Raw genomic sequence first — 19,413 nt, 5'->3', positions numbered from 1 at the left:
TAGAAGTCAACTAATTGGTGAATTAGTGTAGAATTCCTCTGAGAGGATGAAAGTATGAAGATATGTAGCATTAGCAGTAATTATGATAACGGAGCTAATGATAATTGAGCTCTTACAATATGCCAGACACAATACTAAAAACTCCATAGGCATCATTTCATTTAAACCTCATAAAAATCTCGAGAGATTACTGAAGACAAGCTCTATGTAGGCTTTGAGCTTAGTGCTTTATAAACATATCACAAGAACACTTAGAGGGGCTGTGAGAATTATTTCCTTTTTTGTTGTTTTTTATTTATTTTTTTAATAGATCTTTATTAGAGTATAATTGCTTCACAATACTGTGTTACTTTCTGTTGTACACCAAAGTGAATCAGCCATATGCATACATATGTCCCCATATCCCCTCCCTCGAGACTCCCTCCCATCCTCCCTATCCCACCCCTCTAGGTCATGGCAAAACACCGAGCTGATCTCCCTGTGCTATGCTTCTGCTTCCCACTAGCTAATTATTTTACATTTGGTAGTGTATATATGTCGATGCTACTCTCACTTTGCCCCAGCTTTCCCATCCCACCCCGTGTCCTCAAGTCCATTCTCTATGTCTACATCTTTATTCCTGCCCTGCAACTAGGTTCATCAGTACCATTTTTTTTTTTTTAGATTCCACGTATATGCGTTAGCATACGGTATCTGTTTTTCTCTTTCTTACTTCACTCTGTATGACAGACTCTAGGTCCATCCACCTCACTACAAATAATTCAGTTTCCTTTTTTTATGGCTGAGTAATATTCCATTGTATATATGTGCCATATCTTCTTTATCCATTCATCTGTTGACGGACACTTAGGCTGCTTCCATGTCCTGGCTATTGTAAATAGAGCTGCAATGAACACTGTGGTACATGACTCTTTTTGAATTATGGTTTTCTCAGGGTATATGCCCAGTAGTGGGATTGCTGGGTCATATGGTAGTTCTATTTTTAGTTTTTTAAGGAACCTCCATACTGTTTTCCATAGTGGTTGTATCAATTTAGATTCCCACCAACAGTGCAGGAGGGTTCCCTTTTCACCACACCCTTTCCAGCATTTATTGTTTCTAGATTTTTTGATAATGGCCATTCTGACCGGCGTGAGGTGATACCTCATTGTAGTTCTGATTTGCATTTCTCTAATAATTAGTGATGTTGAGCATCTTTTAATGTGCCTCTTGGCCATCTGTATGTATTTCTTGGTGAAATGTCTATTTAGGTCTTCTGCCCATTTTTTAATTGGATTGTGTATGGTGTTACGTAGTGTTCTAATTTCATTCTTTTACATGTAGCTGTCCAGTTTTCCCAGCACCACTTATTGAAGAGACTGTCTTTTCTCCATTGTATGTTCTTGCCTCCTTTGTCGTAAATTAGGTGACCATATGTGCGTGGGTTTATCTCTGGGCATTCTATCCTGTACCACTGATCTATATTTCTGTTTTTGTGCCAGTGCCATACTGTCTTGATTACTGTAGCTTTGTGGTATAGTTTGAAGTTAGGGAACCTGATTCCTCCAACTCCGTTTTTCTTTCTCAAGATTGCTTTGGCTATTCGGGGTCTTTTGTGTTTCCATACGAATTGTAAAATTTTTTGTTCTAATTCTGTGAAGAATGCCATTGGTAGTTTGACAGGGATTGCATTGAATCTATGTATTGCTTTGGGTAGTATAGTCATTTTCACAATATTCATTCTTCCAATCCAAGAACATGGTATATTTCTCCATCTGTTTATGTCATCTTTGATTTCTTTCATCAGTGTTTTATAGTTTTCTGAGTACAAGTCTTTTGCCTCCTTAGGCAGGTTTATTCCTAGGTATTTTATTCTTTTTGTTGCAACGGTAAATGGGAGTGTTTCCTTAATTTCTCTTTCTGATTTTTTGTTGTTGGTGTATAAGAATGCCAGAGGTTTCTGTGCATTAATTTTGTATCCTGCAACCTTACCAAATTCATTGATTAGTTCTAGTAGTTTTCTGGTGGCATCTTTAGGATTTTCTATGTATAGTATCGTGTCATCTGCAAACAGTGACAGTTTTACTTCTTCTTTTCCAGTTTGTATTCCTTTTATTTCTTTTTCTTCTCTGATTGCCGTAGCTAGGACTTCCAAAACTATGTTGAATAAGAGAGGCGAGAGTGGACATATGAAGAAGCTGAAGACCAGAGAAGTCAGATAATTTCCTCAAAGCCACATGCTTATAAGAATAAAGATTTCAATCCAAGTCTGTCGATGCAGAAGCCCAAGCTACTTTATACTGACTCTCAAGTAAGGGAAAATGAATAAAGTAACCACTGATTTCTAGCCTAAATCAACATTTTTCAACATTTTTTTTTCTCTAACCTCCTATACCCTAGGCACATGAAACCCTTCTAGCCAACTGGGGATGAGGAGATAGACTTATATACTCACTGTATTTACTGTAAGCTGTTCACTGAGGGAGTTAGATTTGGAACGAAGAACTGACTCCCTGAAAGCAAATAAGACATATCCTGAGATAAAAACAAAATCCATAATCACGAGTCTAGATTATACTGTATAAACAAATTGTTTTTTAAAATGTTTGCCAATTTAATCGCTGTAAAACAGAGTTTTAACTCTTCTTTAGTTTGTATAATTTCTGAAAGCTAGTGAAGATGGACAATTTTCCATTCAAATGCTTATTATTTACATTTCTTTCCTTGGATATATATTTTGTGTTTATGCCTTCTGCCCGATTGTCTTCCAGAGTTTGGCAGGTATTCTTTTATATCTAAGTTAGTGCTTTTATAGAGTATGAATATTAATCCTTTGTCAGAAAATCTGATGCAATTACTTTCCCCATTTCCCTCATCCCATTTTTTCCCAATTATTTAAAATTATTTTAGTTTTCAACTATACCCCTATTTCTGAACCCCTCTAAGAATCATTTACATGGACAATAAAAGAGCTTTATACAACTCCAGTATCTTACCCTGATTTGAAAGGAACAGATGTGGACGGTGACACAACAGGATCAGCAGAGAGGTTGTCAGCACCAGGTATGGGTGAAGGGGCTGCAGAATCCCGGGAACTAACACTGTGCCCATCAGAGCCGGAATCTCTAGCAAATTTGACCTAGGGAAAGATCAACCACAGATGGAACAGGCTAATAGACCACAAAAAAAGGCATGCTTCCCCCTCCATTCTCCTTTCATTTTACTTATTCTTCATTATACAAGTCATTACCTATTCACTGTAGGCAAATCAGAAAATGTAGATAAGCCAAAAGAGAAAAAAAAGGTAACAATCACCTGCTATTCAACCACTAAGCAATAACGTTGTTAGAATCTTGGATGTAATATTTCCCACTTATATTATCTGTGTGTGTAAGTGTGTGTTTTATAACAATGGGGCCATACTGTTTTGTACCCTGCTTTGCTCACTCACTGATATATTAACATATTTCCACGTTAACTAAATTATTAATTGACAACATCCTTTTTAACTACTGAAGAGTATGTCTAAGGGTCATGCCCTTAACTGCTATCATCTACAGGAAAAAGTCTCCAAAGGATTTTGGGAACACAAGTCATAAATATCTATGTTATCATAAAATATATTTCACCAATTCCTAGTTGTTGGATATTCAATTTATTTCTGATTTTTTCTATACAAACAACACTTCTAAGAATAGCTTTATCTCTCTTCACACATAATCATTTCCAAAATACAAATTCCCAGAAGTGAAACTGTTAGATAAAAGGTATGCTTATTTTTAAAACTTTTGATATATACCATTAAATTTCACACCGTAAAGGGTGAACTACTTTATACTCCGTAAGTAGTATATAAATCTTTCTTAACACTCTTGTCACATTGGGTATTATCGTTCTGTATCAGCCTTGTCAGTTTTTTGTGTTTTTTTGGCCACATCTCACGGCTTGCGGGATCTCTGTTCCCCGACCAGGGACTGAATGTGAGCCACGGCAGTGAAAGCCAGAATCCTAACCACTAGGCCACCAGGGAACTCCCCCAGCCTTGTCAGTTTAATAATCAATTTGTAATTCTTTGATTATTGGTAAAATAGGGTATTTTTTTCTTATGTTTACAAAATGTCAGTCTTAATGGATTCAAAATGGTTTGTTATCTATTACCACCCTTGACTTCCTCAAACTCAAAGGAAAATTGAGAAAGAATATAAAAGCTGTGAAAAAGGCAGCTGGAAGCACGTCAGTCAAAGAGGGCTGGAATGCCGACCAGAGATAAGGGTGTTCAATTAGGAAAGGGTCATTGATAAAAAATGCATATCCTTTGTTGCAGCAGGAATAATCACCACAGTGAGGATGGTCATAATATTTATTTGCATTGTACTTTATAGTCACAAACATTATCACATTCAGACCTAATAATCACAGTATAAAGCAAACAGAGTCTTTTTTTTTGCTGGGGGGGGAGGGGGAACATTAATTAACCACAATTTGTTACAAACTTTATTATAGAAATTATTCTTGATAAAATTTTTAAATGGTACAAAGGGTAGAATGTAAAAAAGTAGAAGTTTCTGAACTCCATTTCCATTCTCCAGAGAAAATCATTTCATTTCTTTTAATGCCTCCAGAAATTTTATATGAATATATAGGCATATATATATATTCATTTGTATACACACACAGACACACACACACACAAACACAAGATCATACTACCCATACTGTTTTTTGTTTGTTTGTTTGTTTCAATTTATTTTTGGCTACATCGGGTCTTAGTTGTGGCATGCAGGATCTTCATTGAGGCATGCGGGATCTTTTGCTGCGGGGCGCAGGCTCTTTGTTGTGTGCGCAGTCTTCTCCCTAGTCGTGGCGTGTGGGTTTTCTCTAGTTGTGGAGTGCGGGTTCCAGGGTGCGTGGGCTCTGTAGTTTGCGGCACGCGGGCTCTCTCGTGGCGCGGGAGCTCAGTAGTCGTGGCACACGGGCTTAGTTGCCCCCCGGCATGTGGGATCTTAGTTCCCTGACCAGGGATCAAACCCGCGTCCCCTACATTGTAAGGCGGATTCTTTACCACTGGACCACCAGGGAAGTCCCCCCATACTGTTTAGCAACTTGCTTCTTTCACTTAAAAATAGATTTTGGATATTCTTTAAGAACTACATAGAAGTCCACTCTATGAAGAACCATAATTTAACCAGCCTCATAATAATAGACACTTAAGCTGTTTCCAGTTTTTTACTATCACAAACAACGTGGCAGAGGGAGGAAACTATGTATCTATCTCTATTTATCTATCTATATACAGGTATCTTTGCACTCTTATGTAAACATATTGATAGCATACACTTGTAGCCAAAGCATTACTAAATCAAAAGGTGTGAACATTGGGCAGGAATCACTATTTTACAGATAAAATAAAAAGAAGGTTAGTGTAGAGAAGTGACTATGAATACAGAGCCAAGAAGGACATAAACCTTGGCCTTTAGATTCCAAAGCTGTTGTTCTTTCCAACTACACCATTTCTACTTAAAAAAAAAAAAAGATCTTCAGAATCTTTTCCGACACATTTATTTATTCATTTTACTTAACTAGCAAAGAGGACTCATCAAACACAACACAGCACAATTTCACTCACCCGCCTAATCTCCACCTCGAACACCAGGATCGAGTCTGTTGATGGAGTCCATCCTATTACCCCTTCAGAGCCAGCAGCGCAGGCTGGAGGGATGATAAGCAACCGCTTCCCTCCTTTTTTCATGCCCACCATTCCATCCTCCCAGCTCTTAAGGAATCAGAGAAGAGGAAAAGCTCATCAGATACAAACCTTTTCATAAGACAAAACAAAGTACAGGATCATCGGGTTTATATTCCCCCCTCCCCACTGGTTATAAGAACATCTAGAATACTGCTTCTCAATTCACTTGTAAAAGCCAGCATATCCAGGGCTGTATGAAATATGCTTACCTTAGATGATAAGAGAAATTGGAACAGAAGAATGGCATTAAAATAGAAATAAAAGCTATCACTTATTAAACACATTTTTCTAAGTACTTTGCTAAGTGCTTTACTTCCATTATGTTGTTTAATCCCTAATATAACTTCATAAGGTTAGTAGCAATATCTCCATTTTACAGAAGAGAAAATTGAGGCTTAAGGAGGTTAAGTAACTAGCCCAAAATCAGTTAGTAAATTGTTAAGCCAAGATTTCAACACTAGATGAGTCTAACTTTAAGGGTCATGCCCCAATTGCTATGATCTACAGGAAAAAGTTTCCAAAGGATTCTGGGAAAAGGAGTCATAAACAAAGCTATGGAGAAAACCATTCTGCCACATGGATAAATGAGTACTTCACAATGCATCAGTACGTCTTGACGCAATGATACCCCACATGTGTAATATACTCTTTTTTTTTTTTAATATTTATTTATTTGGCTGCGCCAGGTCTTAATTGCAGCACATGGGATCTTTGTTGCCACGTGCTGGATCTTTAGTTGCGGCATGCAGGCTCTTAGTTGCAGCATGCGGGATCTAGTTCCCTGACCAGGGATTGAACCCAGGGCCCCTGCATTGGGAGTGTGGAGTCTTGACCATTGGACCACCAGGGAAGTCCCTAAAATACTCTTTACTTTATAAAATACTTCCACAGTTGCTGACGAAGAAATTCACAACATGAACCCAGGTCCTCAGACTCCAATCCCAGTGTTCCTCCTGCTATGTTGTACTTGCTTCCCACCATGATTTAAAGCATCCCAGACAGATCAGAATCACCCATTACGATACACTTCTAGAAGAAACAGTTTCACCTCTTTCTCTATTAGGCGATAGGAAGAATTTAATAGTTCCCTCAGAACCACAGGATGAAAAATAAAATGTAGGGACTAGAGAAAAGAAATGTACCCTTCTTCAATATATTGTCTCACAGGTAAAAATTTCCCAAATGTAGGTAACGTAGCACATTTTTCTCTTCCTATTTTTTTAACCAAGCCTTTCCAGATTCTCCAAAAATATACCCAGGTTAGAAATTTTACAAAATTCACTCTAAATTAAGCCCACTGCAACTGATAAACCCATATATAATAAGAACACAGTTAAGCCTTTACCTTGATGACTTTTCCTGATCCTAATTTCAGGCGAAGCAGCTTATCTTTGTTAGCAGTGGAGTCAAAAACCTGAAAGTTGATCAAAATAAACAAGATTAGCCAATTTCAAAAATAATAATAATCATTATGATATTCAACTTAATACACACCAGCACAGTACTTCTGAAATAGGTAATGTCAAATAGACTGGAAAAATACTTCTTAAAAGACCTGAAAAGAAGAGACCACATCATGGCTAAAGGTGTTATCACACTGAATATCTCTGAGGCAAGGATTTTCCAGGTTTAGAAAAAAATAAACTTCTCCTACCAAGTGTTTAAAAATATTTTCATCTATAAAGAATTTTCAAATAAATTATCTCATTTGATGCCAACAGCCATCCTGCCAAGAAAGCAGGGTGAGCACCACTAAGCTCCATTCACAGGGAAAATAAATTAAGAGCTTAAATGACTCGAGAAGGTCAAGTTAGGATAAAATTGGGACCTGAATCCACATTTTTTGGACTCATAGTCGAAAGCTCTTTCTATCAAACCACACTACTTTTGAGGGCTTAATAATATAAAAACAAAACAAGCCCAATCTATTCACAGTATCTAGTATAAGAAAAACGGAGAAACAACTGTGAGGAAAGTCTAAAAAGTTTTAAGACCTAATCTCATAAGAATATATTCAAGTTTAAAACTGGTATAGGAAGAGACATACATATGAACAATTACCAAAAATGATACTTGCAAAACTGGTTTCCTTTCTCTAAGTAGAAGAGACATAGTGGCACTGAGCAGATTTTACACATTAGCATTTCATGGCTATGCCCCAAAAGCAGTTGTAGAGACTAAAGCAGGGCTCCTAAAAGATTTCTATTTGCCAAAAGCAGCAATTCATAGTAATAATATCTTACATTTGAATAGCTCTCATGCTATTTAAATTACAAAAGAACTTGCAGGGTACATTTTCTTACCTGGCCCAGTCCGTGATTCTGAAAGAGCCAGCTGGTATAGGCCAATTCCAAAGAATCACCAACTTCTACAGCAGGGCCTTCTACTACAATAAGGTCCTGTGACAGCACTGAATCCAGGGAAGAGGTGCTGTTGCACTTGGCGATGCATACCTGTGCGAAGAAATCAAAGCAGCATAAACTTACTTTAAGCTCAGTAAGTACTCACTCAGTTATTGCTAATGTTCTTTTCCAAACAGTGGTACCCACTAGCAAAACAGATTACATGTTTAGAAGTAAACCATTCCAAAGTCAGTAATCTTGCCAGGAATTAAAGTGCCTAAGAAGTATGGTTTTGGAGTCAGACTGTCTGGGTACAGATCTGGGCACTGCCACTTATTAACTTGTGACCTCAGCCAAATAACTTAACTCCTGTGAACTTTATTTCAGAGGTTTTTTGTAAGATGGAGATAAAAGCTTTGCATATTTCCTAGGGTAGTTATGAAGACTGAGCTAATACAAGTAGAGTACTTGGCACAGTGCCTGGCAAATAACAGTAAGTACACAATAAACATTAGCTATCATTACTATACTGATTTACTGCTTCAGTGTTTGGGAACCTGTGAAAGCTAGGGGAGCCTCTAAAAAATTTCAAAATGCATTTCTAAAGACAATAAAATAAAGGCCCTTTACAAAACCATGCTGTATTCCCAGAATCCATCTCTCTACCACCTACAGATTTACCCATATTATCTTAGCACAGATCCTAGGCAAGGAAGTCAGATACATCTTTATGAATAATTTTTCTATAGTCAATGTTTAAACATAGTATACCTTAGAAACTTGCTACTCATTTTCTTTAAAAAAGTTTCATTATTGCAATCACATAAATGCTAACTAAAACAATGAGAAGTCATTTTTTATCAAGCAAATAAGACTAAGAAGGAAAAAAGATAGTAATTCTAAATGTTGGCAAAGGCATAGAGAGAGAACTGACAGGGATGTAAAATAGTACAATCTCTCTGGAAAGCAGTGTGCCAAAGTGTATACAGAACCTAAAAATATATGAACTCTTTGATTCAATCTTTCACTTCTTCTAGCCTAAGGAAATAATCAGAGGGGAAAAAAAAGACAGATTTGTATACAAAGATGCTCACTACAGTATCATTTATCTCAGAGACTGAAAATAATCTAACTGCCTAAAAGTAAGGGAATGATTGAATAAATTAAGGAACATTCATGTTATGCAGCTTTCCAAAATGTTTCTAAATAATTTTTCATGAGGTGGGGAAAGATGCATTTTACATCATTAAATAAAATAAGCAAGAACTCTTAAAGGACTATAACTACTTATGTAACTTATCAGTAGAAAAAAAAGAAACATATTAACAGTGATTACTTTGGGTAGTAAGATTATGAATGATTTTTTTTTTTAAATGCTTTTCTAAATTTTCTATAATGACCATGAAATAACTTTAAAAAATTCTCTTAAACCACTATTTTAAAAAGATAGTTGTGTTTATTCCTTAAGATAATTTATGAAGTGGAAAGTGTTTTAAAGATGTAAGTTTACATTTAGCCTTTTTTTTTTTCTCCTTAAAGTCTCATTTTCAAGCAATTTCAATAAGTATTCTTATTATTTCCCTAAAATACAGTAAGCTCAACTGATGAATTTAGCGGGTTTTTTTATGCTTGTCACTAAAAAATATATAGATATTACCTGTTTATTGAACTCCACAGCAGCCTTTTCAGACTCAAACATGATGGACCAGTTTTGTCTCTGGTCATCATAAAAGGTGCTATAGTTATTGGGCCGAACCTGGGGAAAGGAGAAATGTTGGGATAACTCAACTGCAGGCAGCATAGCAGATAAATCTGGCTGCCTAAGCTCATGTAGAAGGGCCTTGACTCAGGTGGACCCAAAGAGAGCTATCAGGGAACTTTCTTCTTCCCTCCCACCCTCCACCAATCACCCCTTAGTCCACATTCCCAGAAGGAAGCCAAGAGACCTTTCCAAGAGGTTCTGTTAAGATATCCACTCTGGGGAATTCCCTGGCAGTTCAGTGGTTAGGACTTGGTGCTCTCACTGCTGGGGCCCCGGGTTTAATCCCTGGTCGGGGAGCTAAGATCCCCGCAAGCCACAAGGCACAGCCCGAAAAAGAGAAAAAAAAAAAAAAAAGCTACCCACTCTGCTCTCCAGAGCAGAAGTAGTGGATCTAATTCCCACCAGGTATGCACAGATCAATCTCTCCTATAAACCAATCCCAAAGGATTGATGAATACAGGAAGCCTTACCATTAGCTCAAAGTTCAGATGAATCCTGGCAACAGTAACTGGCTGTTGCTGACTGATATAAAGAAGAATCCTATACTGTACTCAAGCAAAGATGGGCAGGAAAAAAAGAGAGAACAGAAATTAAAAGGCAATACAAAATCAGCAGTAAGATGTCAGGAGTCATGCTTCATACAGGCATAAAACTCAAAACTCAGTTCATCCCTTAAAGCTTAGTTTAAATTACATCTTCTCACCATCCACTTTAATCTCTTCTCATTTTGACCCTACTCTTTAACTATAGTTAGCTATGTCTTTATTTTATTGGTGTTTTTATTTGTATGAGGGGTGACTACGAGATATACAAATGGCCAACAGGTACATGAAAAGATGTTCAACATCATTAGGCATTAGGGTAATGCAAATTAAAACCACTACAAGGTACCACTTCACACTTATTAGAATGGCTATAAAAAAAAAGGAAAAATAATAAAGTGGTGGCAGGGTAGTAGAGAAACTGGAACCCTCATATATTGCTTGTGGGAATGTAAAACAGTATGGATGCTGTAGAAACAGTCTGGAGGTTCCTCAAAAAGCTAAACAAGGAATTACCATATGACAAAGCAATTTCACTCCTAGTATACATGCCAAAGAACTGAAAACGGGGACTCAAACATACACTTACACATCAATGTTCACTGCCTGTTATTCACAATAGTCAAAAGGTGGAAACAACCAAGTGTCCATCAAATGATGAATGGATAAATTAAATGTGTTATATACATACAATAGAATATTATTCAGCCATAAAAAAATAATGAAGTTCTGATACATGCTACAACATGGATGAATCTTGAGAAAACATTCTGCTAAGTGAAATAAGCCAGACAAACACTGTATGATTCCACTTATATGAAATACCTGGGGTAGGCAAATTCATAGAGATAGAAAGTAGATTAGAGGTTACCAGGGAATAAGGGAAGGGGGATGGGGAGTTATTGCTTCATCATTACAGATTTTCTGTTTGGGGTGACAAAAAAGTGGAAATAGTGGTGATGGTTGCTCAATACTGTGAACGTAATTTATGCAACTGAACTGTACACTTAAAAGTGGTTAAAATGGCACATTTTATGTCTCCTATATATTTACTACACACACACACACACACACACAGAAATTAAAATTCAACCCAGAAATTAAAATTCAACCCCAGAAGGGAGGGAGGGACTGACTATGGGGGCTCATATACAATCTTGCACCAGAAAGGATTTTCTTTACCCTGTGTGGAGCAGATAGAGTGAGGAGCTAATCTTATAGACTGAGCTGGTCAGGAAAGGATCACAGATTTATTAAGAGTTGGTCCATTTCTGGTTGTCCCTACTCTCGAGCACTATCTTCGTAGGCTTTTGATTAAGAGTCTGAAAGGTCTCTGACTCCTCAGTCTTGACTTTTCTGCCCATCAGAGATTCTGAGCTGAGATTCTTTAGCCTCCTCCCCATGAAGCTCAAAGTCTAGCAAATGTATTGAGAGGAAGGTTGTTGCTTTCCCACCCTACAGTAGGATTTTATCTCCTATGCCCCACAAGATTGCAGAAGTTTCCCTCTGCCTTTCTTGGACTTCCACACCACCCCCAAACTCATTAAATGTCCCATGGGGAAAAACTGATCTTGTGTTTGGAGCTCCTCTAGTTTTTACCAATGTCTCTTTCCCCCAGTAGTCTCTCTCTGTTTGGGACATACCTGATGTTTAGTCTACTCCTTAGCATCAGCAAAGGACCCAAGGGAAGGAAACACTCAGCTCATTGGCTCTTTCCTCTCAAAATTTTAGTTCATCTAGTCCTCATAATTTCCATAGCTCTCTAATGAATTTTAAAATATAATTCTTGCAATTTATCTGTCTTTTTATAATTGTCACAGTAGGAATGTTGCCTGCCACAAAAAGCTACATCCTATCTGGAGGTGAAGGGTGATGAAGTCCCAATACCAGATTTTTGAAATCCAAATGGCAACCCCTAATGAATTAATAGATCTAGATAATAATCAACAATGGCTGCTGCTAACATAACAAAATGAGAGACAATCAGACATTATTTACCTCCCAATGGGAGAATGAAAGAGATTTAAGGAACATAGTAACCAACTACAATGCATGGACCTTATTAGATTAAAACAAACTGTTTTTAAAAAAAGGGAGAGAGAGATAATCAGGGAAATTTGAATGCTAACTGGTAGTGAATGAGATCAAAGAATTATTGTAGGTTTTGTTCAGGTGCGATAATGGCGTAATGGTTGTGTTTTTAAAAATCCTTACCTTGTAGAGATACATACTAAAATATTTATAGCTAAAATTGTATGCTGGAGATTTATTCACAATAATCTGAGCAGGGGAAGAAGAAAAGCAGGCTGCAGTTGAGATGAAACAAGATTAATAACTGCTGGAGTCTGGTAATGGGTATCTGGGTGTTTGTTATTCTAGACCCACTATTTTTATAGGTGTTTCCAAATTTCCAAAATTAAGCTTTTTGTTCGTTTGTTTTTAATACAAATGAGTGTTGTCCATTATGTTAGTTACCCTGAACAGGTCATCTTCTGTCTCAGTGTCTCAGAGTCTCTGAGGTGCATGGACTCCATGTTACCTGGACTTCTGAAATTCTATTATTTCTTTTCTTTTTCATAGATTTATTTTATTTATTTGTTTGTTTGTTTATTTACTTTTTGACTGCGTTGGGTCTTCATTGCTATGCACGGGCTTTCTCTAGTTGCGGCAAGAGGGGGCTACTCTTTGTTGCGGTGCAAGGGCTTCTCACTGCAGTGGCTTCTCTTGTTGCGGAGCACAGGCTCTAGGCACGCCGGCTTCAATAGTTGTGGCTTGTGGGCTCTAGAGCGCGGGCTCAGTACTTGTGGCGCATGGGCTTAGTTGCTCCACGGCATGTGGGATCTTCCCGGACCGGGGCTCGAACCCATGTCCCCTGCATTGGCAGGCGGATTCTTAACCACTGGGCCACCAGGGAAGCCCTTTATTATTTCTTATGCGTATTTCAACAATGTTCAAAACCTTCTGGAGCAGAATTTGAAGCTAGACACAACCCACACAAGGAAATCAGTCTCCGCACTTCTATCCACATCTTTTTGACTCAAACCAATATTTTGCTGTGTGATCGACTACCCAACTCATCAAACTTTCAAAGGATAAATGGTGGTCATGCTCTAAGTGGTACACTAAATGTTGTTCACTACCTAAAAAAAGGATGCCCTCGGTAAATGGTTTACTCTGAAACTCTCCAAATTCTTAAGCTAGATCCATTTCACAAAGGTCAAACTTAATGATTTTGAGCGGTTGAATTTGTTTTAATGCAAAACAGTAAGCAAAATGTGACTATAAATGTTATTATATACCTAACATTAAAAATTCACATTCAGGGCTTCCCTGGTGGCGCAGTGGCTGAGAATCTGCCTGCCAATGCAGGGGACACGGGTTCGAGCCCTGGCCTCGGAAGATCCCACATGCCGCGGAGCACCTGGGCCCGTGAGCCACAACTACTGAGCCTGCGCGTCTGGAGCCTGTGCTCCGCAACAAGAGAGGCCACGATAGTGAGAGGCCCGCGCACCGCGATGAAGAGTGGCCCCCGCTCGCCGCAACTAGAGAAAGCCCTCGCACAGAAACGAAGACCCAACACAGCCAAAAATAAATAAATAAATAAATAATAAATAAATTAAAAAAAAAAATTCACATTCAGTACAAACAATCAATCTAATCCTCTGATATGTAAGATATCAGACAAGTCCCGATAAAAACCAGCTCACTGATATGATTTGGGACACTTGAATATACATGAGACAAGAAGGCAATCTTACCTCTCTGGCTGTGTGATTTCCCAGGACTGCAGCACCAAATTTGCCTTGCTTTACATATTGACCATTTGTGCTATAGAAGCAAGAAAAACAGGTATTAATACTTCCTTCAACTAAGTAGAACCAGCTTTCTTTTCTGCCATATAAAGTGGGGAATCTAGTCATTCAGCCTCTAGAAAGGGACAGAGGTGAGCAGTTTATAATTTAAAGCTCATATACAACTTCTTTACTCTTTCAACATCTACTATCCATGATATCTCAGTGAAGTGGCTTTCTCTGAGCGCTTAAAAAGGCAGTTGTTGAGGGTATAAGCAGTTCCTTGAGAGAGTATACAAGATAATGGCTCTTCAAAGTTTTGTGTGCAAAATTCTCCAAATGAAACATTAAAAAGCATTACTGATACTTTGTCTACGGCAGGACTGAGTAGCCATTTTGCAATGAACAGAAAGGCTTACTGCAAAAAGCAGGAGCTTAGCCCACAACCCCAACTTTATAAAGTGTTCCTTCTCAGCTACTTACTAGCGATATGCATGGACTGCTGTTGCAACCAATACTGTGGAAGTGCCTGCTGTGGTGGGTGCTGTTTTTGGTGTCGCCTGATTTCCTGAAGACGAAGAGATGAAGCAGAAAACAAAGTTGTCATTCGTTTCTTGCTTGAAACTGATTTTTAACCATTAAAGCAGCTTCAAAATTCTTCTTTAACCTTGTAGTTAGTGTTATAATGCTTTCATGACCATTGTCCTCATTTGATCCACAAAATGGTCCTATGGTTGTGTCTGGGGATGAGGGAACTGAGGCTCTAAGCCCCCAAGTGCCTTGCACGATGACAGTAGCAAGCCTAGGACTAGAACCCAGGATTCTGGCTCCACTCCAAACAAGTCTTTGGGCTGGAAGAGAAGCACTGTCTAGAAAGCAAGGTCACATTCCATCTTCCTTTTCTCCTTCCAATATTTTGACAGCTATAATAAATAAAAATGAAGTTGTTTCCCCTTCCCTCACTTCTGGGGTAGAAAACTTATGATATTCAGATTACATCCATTACTTTACTTTCGCAGTGGTATAAAGTAACACTAACATTTAAAAATAGTGTATTTAGAGTATATCGCGTATTCACACTCACCACATGAATCTGTTGAGAACACAGGCATGGCCATAGCAACCAAGAACTTATTTTCAAAAGTATCTTTGTTTGATTCTTTTTGTTGTTATTAAAAACAAGACAACAGGCCCAAAATGGAGTCACTTAGGCTAAGACCCACCCCACCAAACAGAGATTCAACATAATTACAGTTTTGGCTCCCCCAGAAATGGAATCTTAAACCAGAATGATCTGATCAGCACTAGTTAGGTAATCTGTTTGATAGACCTCTGCTACTCCCTAAAGGAAAGTAACCTTGTAATAAGCAACACACTTTTTTGCCTAGTGTTACACTAGACTCCCCCTTCTGCCTGGTTCCTGCTCCCTTCTGCCTATAAAAGACTTTCATTTTGTCAGAGCCCCTATCTACTAGATTGGACGCTGCTCAATTCGTGAATCGCTGAAGATAGCCAATAAGATCTTTAAAATTTACTCAGTTGAATTTTGTTAACAGTATTGAAATACCTTTTTCTGGTTATAGAGTACATGCACAACTGTAGAAAACTTAGCAAATACAGAAACACATTAAAAAAATGACCTATAATCTCACCACCCAAAAATAAACATTAATAATAATGATGTATTTATTCCTAGTCCTTTTTCTATACACATAAACTTTCCAGTCTTTTCATCTTTTTTTAAAGAAAATTAATGATTTGACAATCTCCCTTTTTCACTTAGTGTAAGCATTTCCTTATACTTTTCAAAACAGTCTCCAAAACACAAAATAGTCCTAAAAACACTTTTTGATGGTTAAATACTATGTTGACTCTACTAGAATTCATCCAATTTCCTATTGTTTGACATTTCTTTGGGCTGTTTCCAATTTTTCTCTATGATAAATAACACTATGATGAGCATCCTTAAAACGCACATTTTTGTATGTACCTCTAATTACTTTCTAAGAATTAATTCCCAAAAATGGAATTATGGCATGCAAGAGTGTGAAAATTTTTAAGGTTTTGTTACAACCTGCCCAAATGCCCTTGAGAAATGCCATTACCAGTTTACACTCCCACCAGCAGTATGAGTAGGCCAGCTTTGCATCCCTGCCAGCAGGAGGAGATAATCTTTCTAAATCTTTACCGATGGGATACAGGTGGCATTAGGGAAAGGGGAATGCCACCTCACTGTTGTTTTCATTTGCATCTTTGATTACAGGGAAGGAGAAATTTAACATTTTCTATAGATTTGTATTGGCCATTTACTTTGTTTTATTTTGATGAATCACCCATTTTATGTTGTTGGCTTATTTTCCTAGTCTGGGTTGTTCTTGTTTTCCTTATTCTTTTGTAAAAACCTACAACATAGTTTTAAATTCAATCAGTACTTTCCAGTTGTATGTAATGCTACAATAAAACTTTTCTCCTGAGAAGCAGTGAATACCAAAAAAAGGAGGAACTAAGGCCTCAGTTATCAGGCCAAGTCTGAAACACAGAAAAATTACTGTCTCCCCAAGGTCAGCCTAGCATCCTCCTTCAGGTTAGTTCAACTTTTCCCAGTACACTCTCATCTCCCTACTTAACGCCCTTGTTCATGGATTTGCTAGAGGGATAAGTGAGTCAGATGCCACAATCACGTGATCTTCTCATTGGTTAAGCATTTCTTCCTCTCGGAAATCAGTATTGTACAGATTCTTGAATTCCCTGCTCATGAGGACTGCTTTTAATATGTATTTTCAAATTTTTTTTTTTCCCCAAGGAAAGTTTTCTTGAATTATAGTTTTAGGTGCCTGTTTTCCCCCCCTATTTTTTTTTTTTAATTCTTCAGGGAATATACATATGTATATTCCACATGTTGGAAGTTCTTTGCTATCTTCAATATTGGTCACTTTCCTTTCAAACTTTTTATCTCTTAAATTTTTTCTTATTTTAAAAACGTCCTCCTGTTAACCTTCTATTTCTCTTAAGGCATAATCTGTTGTGTTTATTCATTCTTGTGTTCCTTCTAGTTTAGTCTTCATTTCTGAAATAATTTTTCTGACATCTCTAATTCTTGCCTAAGTCCTGTCACTTACGTCTGAGATTTTAAAATTCTCACTTATGTTCTCATTTCATGTCTTATGTTACTTTCTTAATGGTAATAGGTGGTTGTAGTTTTGATCTATTCAGTAAGAAACATTCTCACAGAGTAGAGCTCTCACTGTAGGGATACTATTCTGTTCCTTGCTCTTATAATAACTTTGCATGGAGTTTGACTCTGATACTCTTCTATTGTTCATTTTTATGTGGAATTTGCTTTTCTGAACTTTTAGACAGAGGCATGGCTCAGGGTGGCTTTCCTAACTTTATGGAACTCACTCTTCTGTTGCCATACAGAGTTCAAAAAAGCGGGAAGAGGGGGCTTCCTCCTGAGACTTCCTGATTCTATTCTAGAGCTACTTTTATCAGGATCTTTTCTTCTTCACTTTTAATATCCTTATCCTCCTTCATTTTAATTCCACTCTCAGCAGGTCCTACTCAGGGTGGGGACCTCTCCTGGAAGGTCACCATAGTGGATGAGTTTCAACACTTCATAGGAGCAAGACTGCTCCTGTTCTAGTCACCATCGTCAACCCCTTGTACTTACCCATAACTAAAATGGGCAAAATGCTTTGCAGTTCCAGCTTGGCCTGCCACATTTCCCATGAACACCTGTTGGCTACTTTGGGTTCGCCCATTCTCAGATTCAAATATTCTCCCATTGCTTCCTTGTTTTCTCCCATGCAAATGTTGACACCATGCAAGCCTTGTGTCCATACCTGCTTGTATTGGTGGGGTTCATGAGGATACCTTTTCAATTGGTTTTATTGTAAATATTATCCAAGGTTTGTCCAGTTGCTCTGTTTTTCTAGAGATCTGAAGAGATTCAAGAACTATGCTGCAGCCACCTCCTTCCCCAAAAAGACTTGTTATATAAATACTCCTTGAACAGAGAATGTCTCCTGTATTGCAAGTTTTTATTTTATTTGTAAATGTCTACATAAGACAGAAGTATAGGTAATTTTTAAGTTGAAATACCTCTATAATTCCCCTTTAAAAGTATAATTAACTCATAGTTGTTGTTTTCTAATTTTAAAAAGCAAGTTACTTCATTGGGTGGGGACTGAGATTGTTTGTTTTTATCCACATTCATTAACCCAACCACTTTAAACTGAGTTAGAAGTACACTGCTGAGAAGAGATGTGCCACAGGAAACGTAAAAGCATAGCCTACTAGAAATCTGGCCAGGTTATGGCTTGGAGAACAGGGCCAGCAATCCACAGCAAAGCTGCCAAAAGTGACAGGTAAGACTTAGAGCAGGGGTCAGCAAACACTGTATGTAAAGGGCCAAACAGTAAATATTTTAGGCTATGGGCCATACAGTATCTGTTGCAACTGTTCAACTCTAAATATCCTAACAACATCCTCAGTGTTTGCATTGCACCTAGCATGTAAAAGACATTCAATACTTTCTTCTTCATTCAACAAATATTTAATTTAATGTCCCTTACCACCTGTTCTGCTCTGGGCTATTTCTATCAGTCCCTCACTCCTCTTCAGATTCTTACACAAAGACAGCAAAGTGTAGAGGATGGCAGACAAGCTTTGGAGTGAGTCGGATCATCAGGGTTCAAATTTCAACTCTGTCACTTACTGCTGTCTGACCTTAACCATGTGCCTAAACCTCTCTGAGCCTCTAAAATGGTGGTAGTCTCACCTATTTCACAGAATTGTTGTGAGAATTAAATAAGACAATCTAGGTGAAGCACCTGAGACCAAACACATAGCAGGTATTTTAGAAATATTAGTCCCCCCTTTTCTCCTTTCATTCAACAAATTTTCATTCAATATGTCTTGTGTTCATCCTGATGAAATGTTCAGGGGATACAGCATTGAGCATCATTCTCTAGTTGGGAAAAATTCACGGTCAGCATACATCTAACCCACCCAGGTGAAAGATGGGAAAAGCAGCTCTTCCTTCTTGCCAAAATATTGGACGGTGCCTACGTAGAGCACCCTGGGCAAAGTTTTGGAGAGTGGTGTCCACATGGGGCAGAAGAGCTTGCCTGTGACCTTCCTCCATCAGTTTCCAAAAAACAGCATACTACCTAGCCGCCGGAATTCAGGATCTCAGAGCTCAGAGCAGCATGCACCTCACTGGTGGTGAGCTTGGCCAGACTGATCAAGG

At 38.0% G+C, this 19,413-nt stretch overlaps 1 protein-coding gene across 3 annotated transcripts in view; it reads right to left on the bottom strand.

Annotated features, from left to right (window-relative positions):
- FKBP15 (FKBP prolyl isomerase family member 15) overlaps positions 1 to 19,413 on the bottom strand; it is a 54,499-nt gene that overhangs the window by 26,355 nt on the left and 8,731 nt on the right. For 2 of the 3 annotated variants that reach the window (XM_061200091.1, XM_061200092.1), the window contains exons 3-11: positions 14,646 to 14,730; positions 14,130 to 14,199; positions 10,300 to 10,374; positions 9,725 to 9,823; positions 8,029 to 8,178; positions 7,071 to 7,139; positions 5,606 to 5,752; positions 2,976 to 3,118; positions 2,435 to 2,492 (exon numbers count right to left, since the gene is read on the bottom strand). In XM_061200091.1, the coding sequence (XP_061056074.1) occupies positions 2,435 to 2,492; positions 2,976 to 3,118; positions 5,606 to 5,752; positions 7,071 to 7,139; positions 8,029 to 8,178; positions 9,725 to 9,823; positions 10,300 to 10,374; positions 14,130 to 14,199; positions 14,646 to 14,730 (896 nt within the window). The remainder of the gene's footprint in view (positions 1 to 2,434; positions 2,493 to 2,975; positions 3,119 to 5,605; positions 5,753 to 7,070; positions 7,140 to 8,028; positions 8,179 to 9,724; positions 9,824 to 10,299; positions 10,375 to 14,129; positions 14,200 to 14,645; positions 14,731 to 19,413) is intronic. The other variant, XM_061200093.1, reaches the window with a different exon arrangement.

The sequence above is a fragment of the Eubalaena glacialis genome, chromosome 9, assembly GCF_028564815.1.
Source record: "Eubalaena glacialis isolate mEubGla1 chromosome 9, mEubGla1.1.hap2.+ XY, whole genome shotgun sequence".
Taxonomy (NCBI): Eukaryota; Metazoa; Chordata; class Mammalia; order Artiodactyla; family Balaenidae; genus Eubalaena; species Eubalaena glacialis.
The sequence above is the reverse complement of the archived record's forward strand: the minus strand, read 5'-3'. Positions and strand labels throughout refer to the sequence as shown.